General features: G+C 32.7%; 1 protein-coding gene across 16 annotated transcripts in view; it reads left to right on the forward strand.

The window, feature by feature from the left end:
* The window catches only part of GAS2 (growth arrest specific 2), a 121,349-nt gene that overhangs the window by 14,836 nt on the left and 86,169 nt on the right, over positions 1 to 20,344 (forward strand). For all 16 annotated transcript variants that reach the window (XM_039865820.1, XM_039865792.1, XM_039865846.1 and 13 more), the window contains exon 3: positions 4,332 to 4,453. In XM_039865820.1, coding sequence (XP_039721754.1) covers positions 4,332 to 4,453 — 122 coding nt within the window. The remainder of the gene's footprint in view (positions 1 to 4,331; positions 4,454 to 20,344) is intronic.

Consider the following 20,344-nt stretch of genomic DNA (forward strand, 5'->3'; position numbering starts at 1 on the left):
GTTTTGTTTTGTGTTTTTCTTGTTTTATTTTTTCCTGAAGGGCCTCATATGGAGTTTCTACAGAGGAAAAACAGCTGAATTAGGGAGAATGCATTGTAATAGGAAATAGTCATTTGTGTATTCAGAAAATCTTTATTTAAGTAACCAACCATGGTGGCTAAGAACATAGACTCTAATCCTACTTCATGAGTTAAAGAGTCAGATTTACTGTGTGATCTTAGACAAGTTACTTAATCTAAGTACCTCAGTTTCATTAACTGTAAAATGGATATAATAGTAGCACACACATCACAGTATAGCGAGATTAAAAACGAATACACGTAAAGTGTCTAGCAAACAGTAAGAACTCCAATGTTAAATGTCATTATTAGATGTTATGTCTTTAGGCACTTGAGTTTAATACTATTGATTTGCTGTGAAGAAAGCATTCTCAGTAAAGTAAAAGATCAAAGAGATTCTATTTTTCCAGGTGACTCCATTCTAAAATACTATAGGTCGATACTTAATCTTTATGGAAATTATAGCAAGCACATATTTCTGGTAGGAATACACTGATATGTATAAGCATGAATGTTGATTTTAGTTATCTCACAAAAGATTTCAAGCAGACATTTATTTTGTATCATCGCACCTTAATATTTTAAGAAGAAGTGACTAACCACAATCTTTAACCAAACTCCCTGATCTTTGTCTCCTGACAAGCTGTCAATCATGACTGAATTGATGGTATAAAGATCAAAGTCTACAATTATGAACTCAGGAAAAAAAGATATTACTTCTAGACTAGGTTATTTTAGAGTAAATTTCAAGTCAACAGTCTTTGCAACTCAGTGTGAGTTAGTACTCCAAGAAGATTTAAATTATCTGTTCATTACCCTATCTTTTAAACATACCAACAACATAGAAAGAAGGGGCTGGGGCAAAAATGAATCTCTGGTACAAGAATCCTACCACTTCTAGTATTTATAACCAAATGTCTCAAACCAGCTACACAATTTAAATTAAAGAATATCTGGTTCTGTGTAACAAAGGTATTTAATTTTATATAATGTTTACTTGAGAATTTATAATTGATACTTCACAGCCTCTTCTAATGGATTCGTCCTAGTTAAATTCAGCTAACTATATATTCTGTTTTTTTATACTTTCAGTAATATTAATGCAATAGGAGTGAGAGAATATATTATGCATTCAAGACTTGTAATTGATTTCTTATAATTATACAGTATATTTAATATGTATTTTTATGATTTTTAATATTTGAATGGAAAATGCATTATATATGAAGGTTTTTAAAAAAAAACTTCCCTGTCTTGCATTTTTCCTTCATTTTAGGCAGTATATTTCAACTATAAAGTATGTAACAGTGTCTGTTTTAGCCAAAAAAAAAAAAATCTCACCTTTTGGAGCTATAAAATATACAGAATTGAAAGCTGACACCTAATATACTTTTCATTAGATACAGATGTTCAATGTAAGCTCTTTCTTCAAATATTCATGAAAATCAAGATTACTAAAAAATTTTAGATATAATGCATAAAAGTAAAAATCATATCTTTGGGGAGATTAATAATAACTTTTTAATAAAAACATTTCTTTATAATTTATAAGTTCTTTTAAATATTATAATAATCTTGTCACTTAACATTATGCATAGAATCCTTAAATTGCCATGGAGCTTAATGAAGTAAGAATACCTAAAGACCCCTTTCAAACACTGAAACTCTTAAAACTAATATATAAAGGAATCATTTAACATTTTAAAGTTTACCTTCTTTACCTTGAAATTTAATTGGTAATTTTGAAAATATTTCTAACATTTATGTTTTATACTTGTTTGCAAAATGTCTTTCTTATCATTAGAAAATTGTAGACCAATATGGTGTATGCATGATACAAATTCTGTTGTGCTGGCTTTTTGTATCTTAAGACTATTACTTTCACTTCTAAATTGAGTTGAGCTTCATACAATTTTGAAATAATAGTAGTTTTGAATAGTCTATTTCTGTGGCGAGTACTTAGAAATACTGATGTTTTGCCACCTGCAGAAGTCATTATCTTAACTAGGGGCTAAAATTTGAACTATCCAGTAAGGGAAAAAAAAATATTTAAAAAAAGTAATTCTCTTTTCTTTTCTACTTTCCCTTCCCCCTAAAAAAATTATTTCAAACAGATGTTTTTTGAATCCAAACATATTAGATATTGTGAGTTTAACTTTAAGCCAGTAGTTTATCTATTATCCCAGTTGGTTATATTTATTTTGTGTTCATGGAATTGAGCTGTATGCATTTTTCTTAGGATAAAGGTTAATCCTATGAGAGTTTCATTATAAAACTTTAAAATATCTCCTTTTATTTTGCTTTAGCTTAACTACTTTTCACAAAAATAACGCACATTATTTTTGCTAAGTTTTCCAGTAGTTTATTCATTTGTTAGTTCATGTGCTTACCAAATACACTAGGTGCCTAGGAGGTGAATAATATGCTTACCCACACACATACTTTGTGTGTAGGACCACACAAAGATACACCTCAGGAGGTTTATAGTATATTGAGGAAGACAAGAACTTTATATAAAACATGTTCCCAGCTATAGAAGAAGTTTGATAGTGCCAATGTGAGTGATACCCATAACTGTATAGAAAAGAGATCAGTTTGCTCTAGGAGAATCTCTTTCTGGATTTCTGATTAAAGAACAGGCAGATAGAAAGTAGGAGGACATTGCAGGCAGGCGCCATGCCAGGAACAAAGGCATGACAATAGGAACTGGAAGGTCCACTAATGAAACTGTGAAGGCAGGATGCAGACCAAGGAGCAGGGTATAAGGATGTAAGTTAGAAAGATGGATTAGTGGATACGAGGAGACCTTTGGATATTGGGTTAAAGTAAGTGTAGTTCATCTTTTAGGTAGAGAAGATTAGGAACTATGCAATAAAGATGAAGAATGACCCAGTGAGGGTGATATTTAGCAATCATAATTTTAACAATGAGTGTGATGTATACTGGAGAGAGAAGTTGGTACAGGGAATAGCCATTGTTCTTATTTCTAGAGGTTTTGGTATCAGATCATGAAATTTTTTATTAAGATTATGGTGCCAGAAACAGAAGGAAGCATGAATCTATAGGACTTGTCACTAATAATTTATAAAAATTAAGGAAGGAAAATAAATATTCTGAAACTTAGAGAATTACTAAACCAGGAAAAGGAGAGCTTTGAGAGAGATGAGTTTTGGGAAACATATAAAAAGAAAATTAGTGGTTTTATAGGGCTGTGGGCATGGAACCATCAGGAGTGACAGTTAAAGGGTTTAGGGTTTCTTTTGGGAGTGATACAAATATTCTAAAGTTGATTATGGTGATTACATAACTTTGTGAATACAGTATATTAAAAGCCATTGAATTACGTACTTTAAATAGGTAGATTGTAGTATGTGAATTATATCACAAGAGAAAAAGAAGAAAAAAATATGCTTTGGGAGTATATAAGAAAGAAAAAAATAACCTTTAACCAGCTAAATGTCAGAGATGAACAATTGTGAATCCCATTCATAAGAGCAGTAGCTGAAGCAGTGAGTGGTTGTGAAGAGAGAAAAAAATCAGAGATCTGAATTTGATAATTCCACAGTTCAAGGACTGCAGCAGGAAGGAGAATGGTTAGAGAGCTAATGTTTTCTTACGGAGAGAGTTTATCAATTGCATTAATTTTACCTGTATTATCTTAATCAGGAAAACAAATTCAATGAAATTTAGTGAGAGATGTGGCTTAATGCATTGGCTATGCTATTAAACTTGCCAACAGTGGTTGATTTTTGATGTACTATGGCTCTATTTCAAATAAAAGAGAGCTATGATGTTCTTATTATAGAAGACATATGCATAATACAGAATACCAGTTCTGCTTTATGCCCTTGCCTTGCAGACCAAAGTAATTGAATGAGCCACTGAGAATGAGAATTCAACAAACCTCAGAGGCCGAATTGTACAATCATTGTTAAAGCTGGTTCTTTGAGTTTCATTGACTGCTTGACTGCCAAATTGTGGGACTCTTTCACCCAGGATATCATTTTGCCACTTTTACTGTGAAATAAAACTTTTATGCATTTGAAACTATATTATGAATATATAAAATATTAAGATTTTTACAACCACAGGAAAATGTAAAATTCCAAAGAAACCATTTTTTTCGGATGAGTTCCTATCCCAGACATGTAACTCAGCCAGAATAGAAATTTTGGTGGTAAAAACTATGTCAAATATGTTGACATGAACATCACATTTGTGTTGTGGAATGATTATGCTTTTCTAATGCTTTTTTGTTTTTTGTTTTTGCAGGGAAGGAGATTACGGCAGAAACGTTTATGGAGAAATTGGATAATGGCGCCTTGCTCTGTCAGCTTGCAGAAACTGTTCAGGAGAAATTCAAAGAGAGCATGGATGCTACTAAGCCCACAAAGGTAAAAGATCCCAAGGCAAAATAACTATAAGGAGGTGGATTACATTTGTAGTTGCTTATGAATTGAGTTTAATTTGAAGATTTTGTTGAAAAAGGAGGCATTAATGTTTCTATTTACAAAACACAAAGAGTGCTTTTTAATTAGGTAACATGTTGTTTGTCCTCTGATTACGTAAATTACATAATCCTTTTGGTAAGCCTAATTAAATAAAATCATATAGAAATTGATGGTATTAATACAAAACAAGTACTGTGTATAAACTGGCTGAATCTGCTGTACTGATTAAAAATTTAGTAGAGAAATAATTTATATCATCAGGCAATGAACACGATCTACCTAAGACAGATTTACTGAATAAGCCTTTGTTTCCAAATAGATCATTATGGCAGAATGTTGGAGAAATAATCGGAAGTGCGTAATTTTTTGTTTTTTTTTTTTAAGTAAGTAGTAGCATTGTATTAAGTAATTTTGGACAGTTTGTTTTCTTTCTGACAGATTTCTTTTCCGCACGTTCTAATATTCTTTTCTGGTTATTATAAACACATAATAAAAGTGTGACATTTGATATATTTTGAAGGGAAGAAGATGGATGATACTATGATACTTTTTTAAATTTTTAATAGAGAAGGAAAATAAGTAAGAATAAAATAAGGTTAAATAATATCGAAGTCAGCTTAAAATAAAAAACAACTGTTAAACTTTCTGCAACTCTGGCTAAATAGAGTAAAACTGATTATTTATGTACAGTTTCTTTATGACTACTGAACTAAAACCCAAACAAAAGATCAAGCTCCCTAAAACACTGTGCTATTTTTTACAGCACTGTACTTAGTTTGAGGATAATATTTTATATCACTCTGTAAAGTACTATGTAATATACAAAGCCCTTCCTCTTTTTTCATCTTAAAAGCAGCTCTGTGAAAGTATTAATTAACTTAATGGCTCCCAGATTTTGCTTCACATTGGAATCAGGTGAGTATCTTTAAGGAAATACTGAGCCCTTGCTCCCATGCCTGAACATTCTGATTTAATCTCTGTGGGGTGCCACCTGGGAACTGGGATGTCTAAAAAGCTCCTCGGGTGATCCTAAAGTTCAACGATTTTGGAATCCACTGCATTTATTTTTTCTCCTCCATTGATTAGATGTAGACTAAGTGATTTGTGCAAGATCACCCTGCTGGTAAGTGACTGAACAAGAATTTGACAGACATCCTCTTTCCAAGTCTAGTGCTCTCATCACAGTTCATCGTGGGTAACATAGACATGAGGAGATTGTTTATGAAAAGGCTTTGGTCTAATTTAATGTTAGAAATGTTAGAAAACCAATTATTCTCCTCTAGTTTACACTGTGATGTAACTGGCCTCTACTGTAGCTTTCAGATGAGGAAACATATGCCTATTAGGAAGATCGTTTGTATAGAAAGTTCACTATAAAATAATAAACAGAGGAGGGGGAAAGTGTTGTGCCCAGACTCATGAGAGTATTATGTGAATATTGCATAAATCTTGAAACTTCTATTCATATTGCTTATTCTTGAGGAAAGAGAGCCCGTTGCCTCAATGTTAAAATCTCTTGAATCCTTCATAATAGCAAAGAATAAACAAATCTCGTAACAATAGTGTACAGTTTTCTGGTTTTGTTTGTTTTGTAACCTTTTACTTTTTAAAACAGAAGCTAAGATCCCCAAATAGAATTGTAATTATAACAAGGCTTTGAAGTTCACCATATTTTGCTTGGGTTCTAGTTCTTTATTTACTAATTGGACATGTCTGAGCTCAATTTATCTATAAAATAAGATTAATAATTATATAATGTATAATATAAATTACATATATTATTACATATATATTATATAGCTTCCAGAAAGCATTGCACAAAAAAGATTCTAAATAAATATTATCTCCCTTCCCTATGTGAAGGAGTCAAGAGATCCTGATGAGAATTTTAGATTAACTAGAAGAAAAAAAAGATGCTTTGTAAATGTTCATGGCATAATGCAAATATGTGTACATTTCACCCAAATCTACATGGTCATATGTAATATTCAGAATAGTTATATATCAGAATTTTGACAGCTGTTTTCCTTTAAAACATTTATTTCAAATTATATCATTTTTATAATAAAACTATAAAATGTAAAAAGAAACAAAGTAAATTTTCCTTTCAAAGTGTGTAAAACTGCAGCAAAATTTTATTAAACTGGAAATACTTCCTTGACCCTAAGCCATTTGTTTAATTGAATACAAAACTCAACTTTATTCTGATTATGATAAATATATTTTAGTATGAAAATTCAGCTGTGGTAATTGAATAAGTATAGGTTAAAAAATACCCAGTATGATCTCAATTTTTGTGCTCAAAAAGATCATATTATATCTGAGTTAGAAGTTGATACCATACTACTCTTGACTGAATTGCCTTCTGTGTCCTCGGCAGAATTTATATATTTTACAACTTACTTCAAATGATATTCAGCTTAAATCAAAATAGCATGTTCCTTACTATGTGAAAAATGCAAAGAAGGGTAATTTTTCTTTTTCTCATTTTATGAGAAATTTTACAAAAAATGAGAAGCCATATGATTGATACTTTTATAGCTACTATTGTTTGTAAATGTAATTTTGTCAAAATTCATGGTTTTAAATCCATCTTTTGTATAATGAAAGATGTTATGTGAGATTTTATAGCATTTTGTTATTATTAAATCTAAATTTAAACAAGAAGAGATGCACTAAAATTCAGATATTTAGGTTTACATTGAAAATTTCCCATAAAAAAAAAAGGAGGCTTTCAAATTGGGTAGAAAAAAACGTGGAGGTTATAGTATTAAGTCTGAGTGTGTGGGTGTGTGTGTGTAATTATTTTCCACATTGGATTTTGAAATTTAGGGACAGTAGTGCTGAAGATAGATGAGTTGGTCAATATTTTCTCTGAATTAGTGAAACTATGTTATGTTTAGGGAGATGTTTAAACAATTTTTTAAAAATCAACAACAAAGTTGATCCCATCTGAATTCATGTCACAGGAAGCCCTTTGTAATTTTCTTCTAGCACCTTAAATCTCACATTCTCATTCTCATAGCAATATTTTTACTTTTCCTGATTGATAGTTAATTTGGGGATTTTACAGCTGTATAAACACATTTGAGCAAGTAAGTTATGCTTGGTATGTGTAAAGTATGTCTGGGTTAAGAATGATTTAAACCCTTAATATTTGAAAGAAAATTTAATATGTGAAACTGTTTACATATTTAATATTTTAGTTATAAATTCATGACTCATATCTTATTCTGGCTTGATAAAATACCCCAAATGAAAATAAATTACATCCTATGACTTTTTTCTTGCCTCTCTCTTTCTTACTTACAAGTAGTTAACCTTAGCCTTTGCATTTTCTCAATTTGCATGGAAGCAAAACAGATTTCACAGAATTAGGTAGTAGCTGGTTAGAAGCATTTAAGATTAATATGCAGCAATTTAATTTTAATTAATTTAATTTTAATTAATATACATACCATAATATGATCAATTCGCTATTACTTTAAATTCATCATTCCTGGAGCTAAGGACCTTTAAAGGCAAAAATCTAAATAAAACTAATCTTTCTAATATTGAATTGGGATGAGAAAACCAAAACAAGTGATAAGTCTAAGGTTAGGTTTTATGCCTTTTAACTCTTACTTAACTCAAAGTTGGCATCTCCCATCAAACATAATAATGATTATATGGTGTATGAACTTTCATTTCCAGGTCCAGATAGAGCTCAATTGTATGAATGCCTTCTTATTGTACATTTGCTCTATTCTTTTTCCAGCAGTCAAAACTTGTTGATTCATGTGCAAGATTCTCTCAACCACTGAGGCATCAACAAGATATTCAAAGTCTTCAACCTCAACCTCTCTCTTTTTCTCCCAACATTCCTTTCTGTTTGTCTCATTTATCTTGAGAGTCTCTGCCCCAGACATCAGAGGTTTCCTGGGTTCAGAGCTTCCTTTGACTTCAAAGAGCCCTGGGTAGTTAGATCGGGTTTGAAGTACATGAAGGGAAAAGACAAAAAAAAAAAGAAGAAGAAGAAGTTCTGTTACCTAGTAGAATGCTGCTTTATGCTCCAAGGAAGGAACTAAACATTCACTATCAGAGTGTAGAATCCAGTCCTTGTTTGGCAGAAAGAACATCCTAGTCAGATAGAATGCCTGTAGTACATTTGCCCATCAAGAATACCTAGTTCTCTGAGCTGTAAGATAACAATACCTCAGGATGTTGTACCATCCAGGAATTAAATTAAAGACATAAGGATTAGAGTTTTTCCCTTCAAAAATCAATAGTGCATTTCGTTTAGAGAACATCTTGTCAAGATTGAATTCAGAGAAATCCAGAACTTTGTGTTTATTGCTGATATCTTTGACAGAACAAGAAAGTATGGTAGAAGTGTTAAATGTTTTTTCTTGAAAAGATCTCAGCTGCAATTAATTTAAAATTATCCATACCATATAAAATAATTATATATCCCTTGAAATTCATGGTTTTGATATGCAAATATAATGCAAAGACTAAACCAGTGGAATGAATTATGATGAGATGGAGAGAATATAGGTGTCATATGTGGAAATAAAGATTGTTCGATGGGTTATTTTGGTGTCTAGAACTGAGGAGAAAGGGAGAAAATAAATTAGTGATAAAGCCTAATTCTTCAGGATTTAAAACAAATAAATATAAATATCTTCAAGTTTTAAACATACAAAAGTAAATTATTTCCCAGTATAAAATTAAATTTCCTCATCACCATTTGTCTAAATCCCTGACCACCTGGAAAATTTTTCATCTCTAGATCAGTGATGATAAAATGTCTTGCCAAATGTTTTTCTCATTGGGAATGTTTCTATTCTATATCACCTTACAGGGTTATGTCTAAATAGGGCTTCAATGACATAGCAATAAATGTTAGTATATCATGCAGAGTGACATGAAAAGAAACGACTTTTTTTTCTACCCATAGTCAACTAGTGATAAGGGACTTGATATGAGCTATATGTACAGGCTGAGGGAAAAAAACAGTAGTGTGAAAAGGTAGGCATAATAAGGAGTGATATGTTTATTGAATTTAGCTGGATCTTCAGCCCTATTTGAACTAATCCCACATGTAACACTTGTATTCAGTGACATTGTATTGCCGGGCACAACTAAAAATATGGGCAAATTGATGAACTAGCACTAAGCTCATGATAAACAGTTCAAGTTTCATGGTCACTGGTATCTCAAGATGGAGATTTAACCTCCATCAGACAACAGTAACAAGCTAGGAAAATTTCCATGGTATCCTTTACAAAGAAGGCAGTATTCCTACATGGTCATTATTGGGCCCAGAAATTTTATTTAGTTGGCAAAACTCCCATCCTGGATTCTCATGGGATTTATCTTTTACTCTCTAGAATGTATTTTATGAAGCCATCTGGTTTGTCTACATTCCTGCTCTTCTATATCAAATCAGCAAAATATTCTGTTATAGGAGTTTGATATCTTATGTGATGTTGAAATGTCCATGGTCCCTGTAGGTTATGCCACAGAGCAGGAGCTGATGTGCAAGATAGTAAAAGAATTCTGTTATTTTTGTCAAGTGTATGCAAACTGCTTCTCGAGTTTTCTATCAATCAGAATTAAGAAAATTGCCTTTCCAGACCATTAGATGTGTGCCAAGTACAGGATATTTACTAATATACTTCAGCAAAAAGACCACATCTGGAACAGTAACTCTGACTGAAGCTGTCACTTCATTATAATTTTCTTGCTGTTCTCCACATCCCATCCATCTTTTATATTGGCTTAAATTGAGTGGCGATGTGATAGAAATCACTTTGCTTGTAATGTTTGGATCATTGATAATAGCATGAATCTACATTCAGGAAAAAATATAAAAATGACCTCTGATATGTTCAAAGGCACAATAGTTATAGTGTGAGGTAGACTTGGGTCAAAAGTCCATCTACGCCCTGAGCCCTACAAGGCATTTCTCTTTCTCTAATGCACAGTAAACGTTTCAGATCCCTTTGAAGATTAGTAGAAAGCTGTACAATAAAAACTTGAGATCATTACTCCTTTCATTTAGTGGGTGTAAGTCTATAAATCAGCTCTAGTCTGGGAATTGGGTCATTAGAAAGATTCTCTCATTTTGTTGTTGCTGTTTTTGTTGTTGCTGTTTTTGTCAAGAACTTAGGGAGTTGCCTTTCAGTTCACACCTAAAGACCCCATAATTAATAAATCACAGTCAGATCTTCTGTGGGACAGAACTTTCTAGGAGATTTGATTTAGCATACCTTGTGTTCTGCCAACCACATCCACCTTGCCTATGGACGTTAAGTGCCAGCATGTATTCCTGCCACTCTGAGAATTTTCATTCTCACTAAAATCAGAGAGTGTCTGTCACCAGCATTCTTATTCTGGAGAGAAAAGCCACATTAAAATAATCTGGAATTTTCCTCACCAACCTGTTCTTTACGTCTTAGTGAAAAACGGAGCCTCTTTGGGCCACATCGAGTGACATAGTCAAAAATATGCTTACATGAGGTGTACATTATAAATTGCATGAAGCATTTCTTCTCTGAGTTTTGAATTTCTTTTTCTATATTGTATCAAATTATTTCTGGCCATTTAGTGTCATTTAGTGTGCACTAGCATGCACGTTGTATTAGCAAATACAGCAGACTTTGACAGGATACTCTGTGGCTGTCCATGCTAGCACACTGAATTCTGGTTAATGCAGCTAAATTAATTCTGTCAAATCTAAAGTTGCATTCTGTTTTCCTCAGACTAACACCTTAAAAGTCTTACATAAATATAGGAAAAACATTGCCATAATACACTTAGTGGCACTCAAGTATTTAAATGTATATTAAGACTCTGTAACTATTTGGCCAGGAATTTCTGTGTTGGCCAGAAAGATTACTGTGAGGTGAGCTTTCTAAATCCTGTACCAGGTGGCAATATTTTGATACCTGGCAGACGTTGTCAGCTCTGGATATGGCTAGCGAGATTTTAAAGACAGAGCAATGCTTCTAAGAATGTCCACATTAATTGATACCCTTTTCTTATCCTGTTCCAGGAGAATACCAGGGGTGGAGAACCCGTGTTCTTCCTCAGAGAGAGTGCTTGCTGTTTCATCTCCCAGCAAGCACTCTCTTCCTCTTTATGTCTCTTCTTCTTTATGTCTCTGTCCCTCCTCCAAGATAAGAATTTTAGCTTTTTCCTATTTGAAAACAGGAACTGGTCAGGGGACAGGAATTAAGCAAATTATATTATTTGAATTCCTTAAATTATAGCTATCCTGTGGAAAATTCTTCCATATCAAAAAGCTCATATATGAAACAAATTTGATAGATTTCTCCATATTTGACATCAGAACTTTTGTAAATTTCAAAGTTTGTTGTATTTACCAATAATGAGTTCTGAAGCTGACAAAGATTTTTTTAAAATATTAAAAACTTTTGTCCTGATTAATCATGCTAAAAGAAAAATTGGGTAGTTTTTCTATTCTCCCTATGAAAATATTTCTAAATCATTATTTAAGAAGAGGCAATCAAAAAGTATAAAGACAAAATCTACAGGGAAAATAAAATAGGGTTCTGTCAGGCAGTTAATAAAAATGTTATGTTGTTTTTCTCTACTTTGCAATGGTTCTAGTGTTTAGTGTCTTTTAAAAGTTATTAATTTATTGTACCTTCTTTTATTATCCTAAATAGAGATTTAATTTTATATATAATTTTACATTCATAATTCTGTATTCTTTTTCATAAAAGGACCCCAAAATAGTATAAGATGAAAATCCCACAAAAACAGTTTATTCTTCAACTCTAGGGGTTGCTAGTTTTCCATTCCATAGTTTTGTTCCAATATCAGCCTCAGCACCAATCCCAAATAGTCTATATTTTCTAAGAGTCGATGCCTGAACTTTACTTATGGTACTACAATAAAAAACGAAGGCCTTGGAGGGCCTAGGCTTTATACCATTCTTATGGTTATAAAGCATAGATACATGGGCAATCACTTCAGCGTACCATTCTTAGAATCAATCATTTAGAACATTTTTTAGAGAGTGAAGCTAAACAGAAGTGGTTAATAGTGAGGACTCAGCAGCCAGACTTCTGAATTTAGATCATGACTTCACCGTTTAATATCTTGGGAAAATTACTTAACTTCTTTGTGCCTTAATTTCTTTATTTGTAACATTTAGATAATAGTACCTACGTTATCAAGTTGTTAAGAAAACTAAATAAATTAATACACATATGCACTGAGTAGAACCTAGTACATGTGGCCGCTCATTAACATTGAGCTATTAAATGTGTTTTATCATTCCTCTCAAGATTCAAATTTTAGCAAGCGATGATGTGGTTAATATGATCAACAGCCCACTCTCTGACCAGGTCATGGCCTCACCTTGATAAACATTTGCTCAGACTGAATAAAATGAAAGAGGGATTATTTCCCAAAGGAAGAGAAATAGGGATCCTATAAGAGTAGAGATGTCTTTTATGATCACCTCCATGTTTATGGTTTCCCCATCTACCAGAGCGTCTGTACCATATTGTTATACTGAGTTGATTCCTTCTCTTTATCCCTTCGCTAGATTGTAAGATACTTAAGGTCATGGTTTATGTTTTATTCATATACAGATCTATTATAATATCTGATATATAGGTGCTCAGTAGATATTTTTGGACGAATAAGTGAATAAATGGCCCAATGTAGATGTCTGCTTGTAGATCCAAAATATTGCTATCAATGAGTTTTAGCAATCCTTGATTTTTTTTAATTAAATTTTTATGGTGACATTGGTTAAAGAAATCCAATAAGTTTCATCTGTAAACCTCAACAGTAAGGCATATATATTTCCACTGTGTGTTCACCTCCCATAGTCAGACGTCCCTCTGTCACCACATATTTGACCCCCTTTAACCCATCAACCTTCCCCCTCTCCTCATTCCCTACCCTCTGGTACCCACTAGTCTGTTTGTTTGTCCTGTTTATTTGTTGCTTTTAGGTTTATATCCCACACATAAGTGATATCATGTGATTTTCAACTTTTTCTGTCTGGTTTATTTCACTTAGTATGGTTATCTTGAGATCCATCCATGTTGTCACAAATTGCAGTATTTCATCTCTTCTTATGGCTGAGTAATATTTCATTGTATATATGTACCACAGCTTCTTTAGCCAATCATCTATCGTAGGACACTGGTTGCTTCCATGTCCTGGCCACTGTGAATAATGCTGCTATGAACATCAGTGAGCAAATATCTTTTTGGATTTGGGTTTTCAAGTCTTTGGGGTAAATACCCAGTAGAGAGATTGCTGGATCATATGGTAGATCAATTCTTAGTTTTTTTGAGAAAACTCCATAGTGGCTGTATCAATTTGAAGTCCCATCAGCAATGTATGAGGATTCCTTTTTCTCTACATCCTCTCCAACATTTGTTATTATTTGTCTTGTTGATTATAGCTATTCTAACAGGTGCGAGATGATATCTCATTGTGGTTTTGTTAATCCTTGATTTTTAATCCTGAAGACTTTTATTCTCATCAAGTTTGAAATTCCTCCCTCTGCTGGTTTTGCTTAGCTCAAAAGTGGTTGATGTTCAAAATCATAAAGGAACAAAGTTGACTTTTAAGTAATGAAGAAGACAGAGGACTAAAGAATTTAATGGTATTTCAGGGGAAGAAAAAGGATCTGAGGACATCAGAAGTGCTTATAAGAGATTGGTTGATATAATGAACTTTGGGAGGTCCAAACTAGTTAGTAAGAGAATTCTGAAAGAAGTTGATCATTTAGTTAATTATAGATATTTTTTATATAGTCATATGCTGTGCTGTTATTTCAGTTCAGAGCATTATCTAAAGGTGAAAACAATGGCAAAGTGAATATATTCTCCCTATGAGAATTAATATCCAAATGTTTTATTCAACTTGAGAATTATTTTTAAGGCCTATTTATAGTGTTTGCTGTGGTCCCAATAAAATAAGGATTAGATGAGTCATAACTGTGCTTTTATAAATTTGCTCACCATTCAGAATTAGGACAGGTGTATAGGTCCTAGCCAAATGGAAAATAATCACGTCCAAAGCTTGGAATTGACCTTTGTGGCAAGCTCTTATGTTTGAGACGGCTCTCTTTTTATGTACTTGAAACAAATAAAAAGAATCAGAATTATTTCAGAATTGCATTCAAATTACAGGAGAGTAAAATATTATTTACTGTTACTGTGTTTGGTTCCATTTTCATTTGTTGTGAACAAGTAGTTGTTAACTTTTTTATTTGGACAAGAGGAAGACGTTATTTTCCCAAATTCTAATGTCATTTTGGAGTTTGCTTCAGATGAACTCTTTGAGCTGAGATGTGAGAGAGGGTATTTCTAGCTCTATGCAATGCTAATAATCCCCGCCTCCCAGAGCAAGGAGGAGAGAACAAAATGGCAGCATTTACCTAGAAATATGCCAAGTTTCATGGGCTATAAGTTTATATGAATCTGCAGGTAAAGGATCCTCCGAAACTGTTCAGAAATTGTTTCCTTTCAAAAGTTCATATTGTAAGCTATTGTTTGGTAGAATAAATAATCATTGCATTAAAGGTGTAAGAAGCATAAGGCTAAAAACAAGACATATTGAATTGAAATTCATGAAAGCATGACAAAAAACTAAAATAAATTCTGGAATAGGATAATGAGGTACACACACACACAGACATATGTACCGGCACATTTCCATCTACATAATTTCACAGCACCAGGAGAACACTGCCCCTTGAAGCATTAAAGTAAACCTGATCGAATTTTTCCATAACGACATCATCTCTTCACTTACAGACTCACATCCTGAATTTAACTGCATGCAGGCACATGAGCAAGACAAGATTGTAAAAGGAGTGTAACTGGGGAATTGTTTTCATGATATTTGATAGCACTAATTGTGGTCACTGCTGTTTCAAAAACTGTGGATATAGAATACTATGTCAAGAAAAGTCATTCTCGCCATATGGAAAATAGAAAATTATTTTAAAATGAACTGTTACTAAATACATTGGAGAAATTCAGATCACTGAAACAAATCAGGAAATATTCATGCCATTTTTTAAAGGAGAACATTCACAGATTTTATAACAAGAGCCTTTTTAAGGGACCGAAATTTAAGTGAAAAGAGTTCCTTTTTAATTTAAACATGTCTGAGGATTGCTAGGTGATTTAAAATGTAAGTACTCACCATATTTATGTGTGTGTGGTCCAAAGTATGTGGTATTGGTACATTACAAAGTAATGGCAAAATGTTTTTTAGATGAGGTAATTGACTTTATAGCATATAGAACTCTTTATCTGTATCTTAAGCTTTTAGAGGCTGACTACATAAATACCTTCTATTGTTTCACTTAGAAGTTTGAAAATGCATAGCATATCATGCATGAAGCCATCTAGTATGTATTTTGTGTTTATACTACTTTGCTAGTCATGTCTAATTTCACACCAGCTTAGGCTGCTTGTCTAATGGATGCCTTCTGGCATCACTGTTCCATATAAGAAATAATGTAGCAATTTATATATCTTGAAGTTAAAATTAAAAAGGAAAACTTAGCTCAATCAAATATTGTTAAAAATAATTAAACCTTTGAAGGAAAAAGGAAAAAGGAATCTTTAAATGAGAGTGAACCAACTAAATTCTAAATAAATTGAGGAAATCTCTTGAGTCTGTTGTGGTAGATGTTATGAAGGATGCGAATACAAATAAGTGATAGGCTCTTTCTTCTAGATCAGGAATAGTTGTTTTTGTACCATGCCTTCTTTAGCAATTTGGTGAAGTCCATGAACTTCTTCTTGTAATGATGCTTTTAAATACATAAAATAAAACATATAAGGTTACAAATATAAAATAAAGGGAATCGGTTTTATTAAAATAGTTATTAAAGTGTTAAGAATAAATATTAAAACACAAACTAGAAATAAGCAATATATCTGCTTTTCAAATATTAATCTGGCATATGTTCTAAAAAATACTGTCATTTTAATGTACAAGAAAAAGTAAACCCAACATTTCTAGATATCTGCAACATTTATAATGTAAAATAAAAACATCTACAATTTCTTTTGGAGAGAGAGCTATTGTGTTCTGATTACATTCATAAAAAAAGAATAATAAAGTTCAATGAGAAGAGAGTCAAAATAAAGAGAACATTTTGCTCATCTCGGGATCATGGTCCTCCTAGACCAAGGATTCCTGTTCTGGATGATCACAGCTTAGTGAGGAATATTGTCATAAACACACAAAACTCAAAATATACAGATTTTAAACAAGCATAATGGAAGGAATAAGACAGGAGAGGTTAATCTTTATATTTTTACGTATAAATGTGTATACTAATATATAAAAATAGATGTATCAGTTATATATATTATAAACTCTAAATGAGGAACCAAATTATATTTTATACCACGTGTTATATTTGCTATATTTAGTGTGGTGCTTTATTTTGCAAGTGGAAAGGCAGGGTAAGAGTAGGATTGAGGAAAGATCAAGGGTTCCTATGTACATATGCAATATACCCCCATGGTACCCAAGGGTTATGAGCCTGTGGATGCCTCATCCCACCACTCCTATTTTAGTTCAAGAAAAAATATAGGCAAATGAATGAGGGGACATTCTAGAGATGCCCTTGAATATTCCTTAATTGGCATAGTCTATAAAAGATATTTAATTTTAAACTGTTAGATTAATACATGTTTTAGTTACAAACATCTGTAGACTTAACTCTTAGTCAATTGAAACACATCACTGTATACTGACATCTGCTGATGTAGACAGTAGGATCTATAGAAGTTCCAGAAACAAGTCAGTTTGTTAGAGTGTTCAGGGAAGTTTGCATGGAAGCAGTGGAATTTGAATCACCTAGACCTGGTGCAAAGAAATGGACAGAGAGAAAAAGCAAATGCAATATAAATTCATAGTTATTGAATCCAATACTGAAGTTAGAAAAATACAAGCTTATTCTAGGGATAGTGACTAGATGGTTGATGTGGAAAGCATATGTGGAGAAATTTGGGCACATGGACTCATGAAGTTGATGGTCCTCATAGCTGCGAAGCTCAAGTGTTTGGGTCTTGTTCTGTAGAAAGTGAGTTATAGACTGAGAGCATTAAATTTTGAAAGATTAATAAGATGATGACAACGACTATGACGATGATGATTATGGTATACAGGTTGGGTTGGAGAGGTCTGAGGTTAAAGATAGCAGGAATATTTTGTGAAGTTTCTGCATTTGTTCTGACATAAGATATTAAAGGATTAGGAGTAAGGATGACAATGCTACACTGGAAGGGGCAGGATAATTGAAAATATATTTACTAGAAAATAACAATGAGCTGACCTTATTGGTTAAAGTAGGAAGGGGGTGAGGGAAGAATCAAAACTATACTATGATTTTAAAGTTTGAAAAACTATAATAATGGAAGGACAGAACTAAAAGGAGGAAATTCTGTTTGGGGGAGAAATTATAGTGACATGATCAATATCTCAGATAGCAATATATATAAGTGGAAATGAAGGATATTTTTGAGATTGTGCCTATGTGTGTCGGAAATCATTAAAATCCTCAAGAGCTTTATTGAAGCTCCAGGCTGAATTTTTTAAAACTTCCTTTTGCTTCAGTTTTCTAACAAAAACATATTTAAATTCTGCTGTGGCAGGCATTATTTCAAGAACTTTCCATATAAATTCATACCTCCCTTACAGTAACCCTATGGTGTAGATACTATTATTATACCATTTCACATATGAAGTTAAATTATTGCCTTAAGGTATACAGCTAATAAGTGAAAATCCAGAATCAAACCAGGAAGTCTAGCTCCAAAATTTGTCCTTGTAACCACTCTACTGTGTTGCCCATCTCTGGAGGTAAAAAATGCCTTAGCTACAGTCCGATTTGTACTTATCAATAAATATTTCATAAATACTACATGCTGGGATAAAATGGTGAACAAAACCAGACACTGTTCCCCTCCTTATAGAACTAAACAGTCTGGAGGGAAAGAGCTGCTAATCAATTAATTACATGCAGCAGGAGCGCTGGAACAATGTGGATTTTAACCAATTATAAAAGTGTGGGGGGGGTAGTGTTTTGGGGTAAGTGAACCCTCATTTGGATTGGAAGTTAATCAGGCAAAGAGACATGAGAAGGGCAGAGAAAACAGTTATGTATAAGGATCGTGTGGTGGTAGAGAGCATGAGGAATATGTAGGAGTGAGAACAGAAGCTAGTGGGGCTGTGGGAGACAGTGAGGGCTATGGTGGTAGGTCAACAGGTAGGAGCCAGACTGATTCGCACCATGGAAGCCATATTGTAAGAAGCTTTATCGTTAGCCTAAAAGTACTGGCAAACTAAATTTACCTTTTGAAAAGTCCACTCTGATTAGACTGTGGAGAATAGACATGAATGCACAGCATGGTGAAAAAAATTAGAAGATAGATGAAAACAAATTGTAATTACATCACCATACAAATGTAAATCATTCATTTTACATTTGTTTTCCTATATAAATGTGGGCTTTTTTACAGTAATTGCCGATGTGGTTATATAACTACTTTTCAACTCTCATCAGGCATTCTTTGTAAATAAAACTGAAAGTACACATGTATTTGAAAAAATTATTTAAAGAGAAGCTATAGTCTAGAATTGGTGTTAAGCACTTTCCAAACATTTTATTTAATTCTCAAAACATGCTGAAAATGATGGACATGAAGTTCCAAAGGGTTAAATAGTTAAACAGTTCCTGGTCAGTAAGTCTTATTGCTACTGGTATGCAGTTTCCAGACTTAAGCCTTTCTTCTTTGAATTACTTTTAGTTTAACATTCCCACGTCTCAAAGTTGTTGAGAGTCTAGGGATACTCAGTCAATTGATAGATACCGACAGTAACAATGTGTCCCAAATCTGCAGTGCAATGCAGTTACCCAAAAAAAAAAAAAAAAAAAAAGTCTTTGCTTAAAAAGTGTTAGTTACTGAAATAAAATAACTTAGGTTTCCTGGAATCTATCTATAAAACATACTTTAGACTTCTGAAAATGTATATTTTTCTTTGTTGGATATTTTACAGAGGAGTACCAAAAGTAGTTTCAACTAAAATATTAGAATGCATGACTCTGTAAAATCAAAATTTGCTGCCAATAATTATAAATTTTTACATCTTAGAATATACAAATTTTTTGTTAGAAAAGAAAAATTCAAGATACATTTTAAAAGATTTTTCCTGCCTATTTTCTTGAGGTAAATCCTTGATTGTACAAGGAACACAGAAAACTGAGGTACATTCTCAAAAACATTTTTAAAACCATCATCAATTTGTTTTAGTCTCTATAGTTCATTAACAATTAGCAATTACTATTAATTTCATTGAGAATTTGAGACTCCCGCTCCTGGTATCCGACACTTCTTTTTCTGAGATATCTTTCATATTCACAAAGTAAGTTTCTCTTCCTCCCATTCAAACATCACTCTTCCAGTCTTGCTGCTCTAGCTGTGATTTAGAGGTGTTCCAAGATGGAAGTGGCAGAAGAAAAAGAAATTACTGTTTTTTTACTTCTGTAGAATTATCTAAAATTTTCTTCTTTATTCCCTTAATCGATCTTTGACAACAAATGACCTAGTTATGTTTCCAAAGAACACACATAACTTGATTACTTCTTATTTTAAAATGTTAAAATCTTTTTATTGCCTCTCGTTATGAACACTGAAATTGTAAGCTGTCAACCACATCCATCTGACTACAGATCTAGCTGTTCAAAATCGGAGAATTTTCACATTAAAATACCTTTTGAAATATTGGAAGATCGAACAGCATTGGCTCTGTGTTACTTTATAGTAG

The sequence above is a fragment of the Pteropus medius genome, unplaced genomic scaffold (genome assembly GCF_902729225.1).
Source record: "Pteropus medius unplaced genomic scaffold, Ma_sr-lr_union100, whole genome shotgun sequence".
Classification (NCBI taxonomy): domain Eukaryota; kingdom Metazoa; phylum Chordata; class Mammalia; order Chiroptera; family Pteropodidae; genus Pteropus; species Pteropus medius.